General features: G+C 35.4%; 2 protein-coding genes across 2 annotated transcripts in view; one reads left to right on the top strand and one right to left on the bottom strand.

The window, feature by feature from the left end:
- LOC105623763 (calcium-binding mitochondrial carrier protein SCaMC-2) overlaps positions 1-1,281 on the bottom strand; it is a 33,461-nt gene extending 32,180 nt beyond the window's left edge. Inside the window, exon 1 of the mRNA XM_012205141.1 lies at positions 1,207-1,281. Coding sequence (XP_012060531.1) covers positions 1,207-1,281 — 75 coding nt within the window. The remainder of the gene's footprint in view (positions 1-1,206) is intronic.
- A 6,187-nt stretch (positions 1,282-7,468) lies between these two features.
- Positions 7,469-8,442, top strand: part of LOC105623741 (ubiquitin-conjugating enzyme E2-17 kDa) — a 3,983-nt gene continuing 3,009 nt past the window's right edge. The window contains exons 1-2 of the mRNA XM_012205122.1: positions 7,469-7,512; positions 8,165-8,245. Of these exons, the coding sequence (XP_012060512.1) occupies positions 7,469-7,512; positions 8,165-8,245 (125 nt within the window). The remainder of the gene's footprint in view (positions 7,513-8,164; positions 8,246-8,442) is intronic.

Genomic DNA, 8,442 nt, shown 5'->3' with positions numbered 1-8,442 from the left:
GTGTGTGTGTGTGTGTGTATGACGCGCGCGCGCGCGCGCGCCATGTATGTATGTATATGTATGTATGTATGTATGTATGTATGTATGTATGTATGTATGTATGTATGTATGTATGTATGTATGATGTATGTATGTATGTATGTATATATATATATATATATATCAACGTGCTTCGACTGCGACGCACGCATTACCATCTGCATAGTGAATGGTCTAAAATGCGCGCGCATATACAGCAACGCTGAAGGCTGAAAGCTGGGGAATCGATTCATTCGGAACGACAACCTAAAGACAATCTATTGCCCATAATCAGACCTTGTATTTAAAGCTTATCTTTAGATGCTCAGCAGCCAATGAAATAATTTGTAGAATATCTAAAGATAAATTTGCCTTAAATATAAGACTATGAATATAAGTATAAAGATAAATTTAAAAAAGCCTTAAGGTCTGACTATGAATACAGGCATGAATATATATATATCATCTTTGATCTGGGGGGATCATTTCTGTATCTTGTAACGAAATGAAAATTACAAAAGTGAGCAAATTTACTAGAACTGATAATTCATTCAACTGATTTCATTGATCAACATAGTAAATTTGCTCAATTTTGTAATTTTTATCTCGTTTCAAGATGCAGAATCGATCCTCTGAGCCGAAATGCTGACAATCTTCCTATTGGCTGTTTCGACCGCCATTTCGATTTAGTCCAATAAGCGCTTAGTAATATTGATGTGGAGCATAGTAGAAGCACAATATAACTAGTAGAGACATTTCTGTGTCGGCACTTTTGATCTCCATATTGCAGTCACATGAGCATCTACCATGTTAACGTTTGAAAAATTCAGGATATATGCCTCATGCGATAGTCCATGTTGGTTTGCTCTAAAAAACATAATTAAGGATGCCGTGTAAACGTAGTCAATGTAAAAATATTATCTTTTTTCACAAAATTACATTTGATTATGTTTAAGTTAATCTAATATAAACTACTTACTTTTTGTAAATTATAAACTTACCTTACGATATCTTTGGGATAACGAAAAAAAATGCATTGTGAATTTTTACTATTATTACTGCATTGTTTAATACTGCACGTAACTTTTCTCTTTTTTATTTATTTTTTAGAAATATTTATGGCGCAGTTCTTAAATTGTCTTCTTTTGCCACGGATATCTGCTCATAGGGGATCTGTATAATATATACGTTTTTGTCATCTTGCATTTCATTGGATCCGTCCCAAAACAAAAGCTGCGCAGCCATACCTGGATGAACACGCATTTTCTCGCTGAGTCTCTATTGGTTATACTGTGGTAGAAGGGATAATGCAACATGGGTTGCATCCAGAAGCACAACTGCTCACTGGCTTATGCCCATCTTCATAGTCAGATCTTATACTTAAGGCTTCCTTAAATTTATCTTTAGGTTCTCAGCAGCCAATGAAATAATTCATACAGTATTTGAAGATAAATTTAAGAAAGCCTTAAATATAAGATCCGACTATGAATACAGGAATTAGTTTACACCAAGGATTTAATCCGGATCAGAATGTAAGAACTAACCAACTACAATCGAGTATTCCCCTATTATTTGATTGTAACAGGGGAATACTCAACTGTAATTGGTTGGTTTTTACATTCTGATCCGGATTAAATTCGGAAACTAGGCTACAGTCGAATATGTGTATCGAGTCGAATGACAGGAATGCTCGACTGTATTTAGTTTTTACATTCTGATCCGGATTAAACTATCAGTGGAAACTAGACCACTGAATACTTTTGGATGCACCTATTGAGTGCAGTTGGACGGTGTCTCTCTCTAAGAGCGGAATCTATAGATTCCGTTGCTCAAGATTCAAGATGATTTTAAGATAGTGCCTGAAATCAGAGTCATATTAGCATCTTAGAACATTAGGCGGGTTCAAAACGATAAAGCAGCTAGGCATGCTTGCCGAGCATAATTGGTTTTTACTTGTGGATCCAACCAATCCATGTTTAATTGCTTGACGAGCAGACCTAGCCATTTTGTCGACTTAAACACGCCTATTGGCCTAATTTACATCATACATTTGATAATAGTACTAATACTAATTAGTTAATAAGTTTTTATTAAATTATTTTAATTTCAGCAATGTATTCAAAGAACGATATACTAAATAGACATCAAAATAATTAATTAATAAATACACATATCATGTATATGTTTACACATACCTCTGAACTTAAGATAATTCAGAAAGTTACTAGTTATTAGTTAATACCTGCATCAAATGCATGATGTAAACTAAGCCATTAGCTGCAAAATAGACATTCAGCAGAATGTTTATTTTGCAACTGTTGGAAGTTTTCTTCGTACTTGAGTTATGCTTTTAGATCAAGAAGAATGGTCCAATCTCAGCAGAGAATCATAAAATGATTGCAAAATTATTGTTCTGTTGAACCATAAGCTACGTTCAGCAGAGAAAACTAATCAATTAACACTTAGTGATTCTTTAATATGATTGGTCTTATCTATAATAATGATTGATCTTATTTTTAGTTCTTCATGAAGGATCTAAATGTAGGAATCAATTACAATGAAGAATCACTAAGCACTAACTGATTAGTTTTCTCTGCTGAACGCAGCCATTGCTCGAGATTAAGAACGGACTATGGATTCCGGTCTAAATTCCGCCCTCTCTGTTTATGGGCTTCAGCACAATAATGGTCGTAACCGAGTCGCGAACCATGAGTCGTAGTTATACGTCAACGCACAATGTTTTGACGTATCTGTATGCCATATCAATCATATTACACGTCGACCTCTTGTGATGATAACATGTTTACATCAGCGATCACTTTTGGTGAAATTACAAATCGTTAAAGGTGTCTTTACATGGCAGCGTCGAGAGTCAGAGCATGCGCAGTGATATGTTTAATAATTTTACTGTAATTGAATTTAATGTACGAGATATATTAATAGTGAAATCTTGTAGTTTACACTGTTTAATATAAATAAATATAAATTTTAAGCATTATATTAGGATAATAATGTATATCAAAGCATAACTTCTCATAATTTATAATTTTGCGTCAAGAAGGTGCGCAGTAATTAGCAGTAATCTTCTGCGCAGATGCTCGATGCTCGATGTTTGCATGTAATAGCACCTTAACGGTGACATCATATAACTTCTCAAATATTTTAATTTGATACAAAAATTTTTATTCATTTGCAATTTGTTGTAATAATACAGTTGTTAACAATGTACAATTGTTAATAATAATTTAAGTTAATAACACTGCATTATTACAACATTGCAAATGAATAAAAATTTTTGCATATATGTATATACTGATTTGATTAATGTACAAAAGACTTGATGTATAAGGTTATGTTTTTTAATCATTTCGAAATTTGTTATTTCGTTACACATGCATTAACAATTTATTTATATAAAATATTTGAAAAGTTATATCATCAATTATGCACTTAACGATTTATAATTTTACCAAAGGTGATCACTGATGTAGACATGTTACCGTCACAAGAGAGTGACGCGTAAAGCCGGTTCTACATTAGTTACTGATCGCAAGTTTGTTATGACAGCCAATATGAAGCGTTGATTTCAGAATGCAAGCTTCAGATTGGCTGTCGTAACAAATTTATGACCAACTTGCAACTAATGTAAGAACCGGCTTAATGTGATCGATACAGCATAGACAAAACATTGTGCGTTGACTATGACAATTCGTGACTCAGTTACGACCATTATTGTGCTGACACTCTAAAGCCGGTTTTATATTAATTGTAAGCTTATCGCAAGTTTATTGCGACAGCCAATCTGAAGTTAGCATTTTGAAATCAGCGCTTCATATAATATAGAACCGGCTTGAGATATTAACAGTTCTCAGACTTACAACATCTTAGAGTCTGAGCACAAAAATTGTCGTAACACTTACTTAGAGACTTAAGTAGACGTAAGTAACACAATCCTAACAGCACAAACGTCGAATGTCGATTGTAAGTTGACTTTGCTAAGTCAGGTCAGTCAATATCGACTGTAAGTCGACTTTGTACAGACATCCTTCTAATGTCGATTTTAGGATGTCTAGCGATTTACGCTCACAAAGCTTAAATGTGGAATTATTTCATCCTTGTTGTTTAATTATAATTAAACAATAATAAATGCTGTTCATGAGCATTGTAAGCATGAATCGGACCATAGCTTAGAATGGTTGACTTAAAGTCGTCTTTAAAATGGGACATTATATGACTTAGAGACATCTTCAAGTCGTCTAAAGTTGGATGTCTATTTTCCAGAAGTCTAAAAGCTATAGTCGGCTCAGAGACTTTATACTGTTAGGGAAGCTTTGGCATATGACATACGATTATTTGCCGTCTTTTACACAGTAATAAGTTGTATGTCATACGTGAAAGCTTGTACGTTACTTATGTCTACAATTTAAGTCTAAGTAAGTGTTATGACAATTCTTGTGCTCAGACCTTTATTGTACTTAAGACAGTAAAGGTCATTCTACATGGTCGTATCGTAGCATCGGAAGCGTCTTAAGCATCATGCGATTTTAAAATTGAAGTAACGGATTGGCTGGAGCAACAAACTTGTGACTTGTTTGTTTTGTCTCTCGGAAGCTGCTCGAGATTGCTCCGAATGAACTCAAAGGAATATAGAATTCACATTATGTACGTACGATGTCATACGACGTCTGACATTCATCGTAATTGCTCCCGAGAAATAAAACGAAACAACACTTTTGTAAAACTTCTAGAAATGATGCAATATTATTTCCATCATGCGGTAAAAATTGGATTTCAACTTTTGTCGTGCGGTTGAAATTATATACTTTAAATCAGCGGCACACGATGCTTGTTTTCCTGCTGAATTAGAATCTTGAAGTGGATTGTATCTCGAAATGAAGTGAAAATTACAAAAGCGAGCAAATTTACTAGAATATTCACAATTTGATTGGTCAATATTTAGTGAATTTGCTCACTTTTGTAATTTTTATTTTATTTCAAAATACTCAATCGACTGGTATTGTCAGTATTGCAGTCATTACGATGGCTAGATTCTAATCCAGTTAGCAAAATTATAGAATGCGTTCCGTTTCTCTTCATGCACACTCACTGCATGATTCAACCTACTGTCAATTGCATGACCCCACCTCTTCCGGTGCATGAGACCACATGAAGTGCCTTATCTCTCGAGCTGAGGCAGTTCATGCAACTTATGCATTCAACATATTTTAGCGCGAAACTGAAATCATGGATGGTTCGGCTGGGGCGAGTGTACTCAAAATAAAGGTTAAAGATACGTAAGTAGGGTACTCAGAATACCCAAAAATTTTTTTAACATTTCATATATATATTATACATATATTATATAATGTATATATACGGTATAATACTTTGATATTACTGAAAAATTATGCGTATATTGATATTATGAAAATTTCAATTGAATATCGGTTTTTAGTCCTTGATTTATATAATACTGAAAAATTAATATATTGATATATTACCGCTATTTTTCATATCGTTTTAAATTCCTGAATATAAAATAGTAGGTTATGATAGAGATTACATTAGTCATATCCTTACAAGATAAGTAAAGTAAAAATAACGGACTTTAAGGATGTTTTGTATATATAATTGTAGTGAAAAGTTCCTGAAATTTGATTTTGACGAATATATGTTGTTTTCATATGATTTGAATAATAAAGATTGTATATAGAATCTTATTATTTACTCATAACTAAAATGCAGAAATGTACTTTTGAATTTCTATTGCTAATTATTTCTAAAAAAAATGAAAAAATTTTGACAGTGACAGAATCTAACCTTAAAATTTTTATATTTTAAATTCTTATAACTTCAAGTTGCTTCACAATGAATCAATTTCGAATTTTATTATAAGTGTCTAAACATATGTAAAAATAATCTGTAAAATTTTTGTTAAATTTCTAATATTTTAGAAATAGATATTAAACATCATTTTTGGACATTTTGGTAATATGTTTTATTTTTCTTTTCCGACAAAATAAGATTGTAAGTATGTTCAAAAAATATAAATCTTCTTCTTTTGTCAAAAAAGAAGATGTAACAGTAATTATTGAATAGACATTAAGCCTATTCTACAAATTGTATAAGCGTAGTTGAAATGTAAGAATTGACCAATCACTGGCCTAGTTTCCACCAAGGGTTTAATCCGGATCAGAATGTAAGAATCAACCAACTATGAGTCGAGCATTCCTCTGTCGTTCGATTGTAACAGGATAATACTCGAACAGGATAATACTTAAACCCTCGATGAAAACTAGGCCTGTGATTGGTCACTTCTTAAAATTACAACTACTTAAGCCGGGTTTATATCTTGACGGAAAAGCAGAAGCCAATCGGAACTCGCGGAAAGACAGAAGCAGCAAGCGAAATGTACTTCCTACTACTGCGAATTCCGATTGGCTTCCGCTTTCCGCTTTTCCGTCAAGATGTGAACCCGGCCTTAGAATTACATTTATGGAATATATGGCTTTATAGCATCGATTTATCGTAAAAGAAGAACCGGTAACAGCCTCTCGTCTCGTCGCGTATCTATTATTTTTCCGGAGAAACGCTTGACCGATTTTCTACGGGCTGTATACACAGATCTCGCTCGTAGTGCTTCGATGACGTCATCTCGTGCATGATTCGAGGTGGTTCATTTCGTATCATATCCCCACCGTACTGTACTACTGTTCGTTGTCCAGCTGACGCAAGCTGACTTAGCTGACCAAAACTGACGAGTGATCATCGAAGATCATTGTCGTTGTCATCGCCGTCTTTGTCACAGATATCACAGTGGGACCGCATTCGTGTCGTGTCCCTATATTATAACGGTCTCGCGTGAAAAAAGGACGGCCTTCACGGGACATAACAAAAAGCGAAGGACGAGACAAACAACGGCTTCTCGCTCACTCTCCTCGACACTCTTCTCCCTCTACCACGGTCTCTCTACCTTCTCCGTTCCTCTTACACTCATTTTCGCTCACTCGCTCGCTCGCTCGGTCGCAAACGTCGCAAATCCGGGCTCTCGTAAGAAATAATCCTCGTCTCGTTCGCGCGTGAAAGAAAGAGAGTATACAGTGCTACGTAAATCTGGTACGCGTACAGACGCGCGTGTGGGTGTCGTGATTTCTTTCGGTGCTTTTTGTCGCGCAGATAGACTACGCGCACAAGGTGCGGTAAAGGAAGGTGGTCGTCATCGTCATCATCATCATCATCATCATCATCACCATCGCCGTTGTTGTCTTCGGCGTTGTCATCTGCAGTCACACGCGTAATATACGCATCTAGACTTGTCGACAGAAGACAAGAGTGAGAAAGAGAGAGAGAGAGAGAGAGAGAGAGAGAGAGAGCAAGAGCGAGAGAGAGAGAGCGAGCGTGATCAGTCATCATCGTTCGCACAAGTTAACGGAAAGCCCATTCGTAAGGGATGTCCACCCCTGCGAGGAGGCGGTTGATGAGGGATTTCAAGAGGTACTTGGCGTTTATTGTTCGCCTTTCTGTTCCATCCGTCCCCTTCTCCCTCTCCCTCTCCCCTGTACGCCTGTTCGATCGGCATGACGCCATTGTAAGTGCAGTGGCTCCTGGTGCGCCCGATTCGACCCGACTCTGCGCGATCAACGATCTCGCACCTTCTGCGCGAACGTCAGCCGCGTTTATTATTAGAAAAGTGTCCCCGCGTGACGCATCCCTCGCATTTATCCTTCTGCCTCTCTTCTTTCTTTCCTTCCCTTTTTGACCCTTTAAAACCATTCTCCATCCTGTTGATGATCCATTCATACATTATCGCGAACCTTGATTTTCAGTTGTTTACTAGAAACAGTCTCGAAATCTTTATAATAATGTCACTCAAATAGCGATTTCTCATTTTTGTATATAACATTAGTCATAACATTTCTGACAAATTCATATAACGCTTGTATAAAACCAGTAAGAGTGGATTGTAATTTTTTTTATTTGCTTCATGTATAATTTATCAGATTTTGCAAAGATTAGCTTTATCATGAGTTTTATGACTATTAGTGACTTATATTTGTGAATAATGTATCGACAACAATCCAAAGAATAAAGTTTTATGTATCATTATTTGTAAGACAAGGCTCTAACAATTGTTATTTCTGCAAAGATTACAGGAAGATCCTCCAACTGGAGTGTCAGGCGCTCCGACAGACAATAATATTATGATATGGAATGCAGTTATATTTGGGTACGAAAATGTGATTTTTATTATCATTCTTTTTTAATGTTTCAAAGAAATATCTGGCCAAATATTAAAAAAGAAATATTTAAAAAAAAATCCATTATTTTTCCATTCAATTTCATGCAAAAATAATGAATTTCTTTTTACTACACCTTGTGTGTGTGTGTGTGTGTGTGTGTGTGTGTGTGTGTGTGTGTGTGTGT

The sequence above is a fragment of the Atta cephalotes genome, assembly GCF_000143395.1.
Source record: "Atta cephalotes unplaced genomic scaffold scaffold00063, whole genome shotgun sequence".
Lineage (NCBI taxonomy): Eukaryota > Metazoa > Arthropoda > Insecta > Hymenoptera > Formicidae > Atta > Atta cephalotes.
The sequence above is the reverse complement of the archived record's forward strand: the minus strand, read 5'-3'. Positions and strand labels throughout refer to the sequence as shown.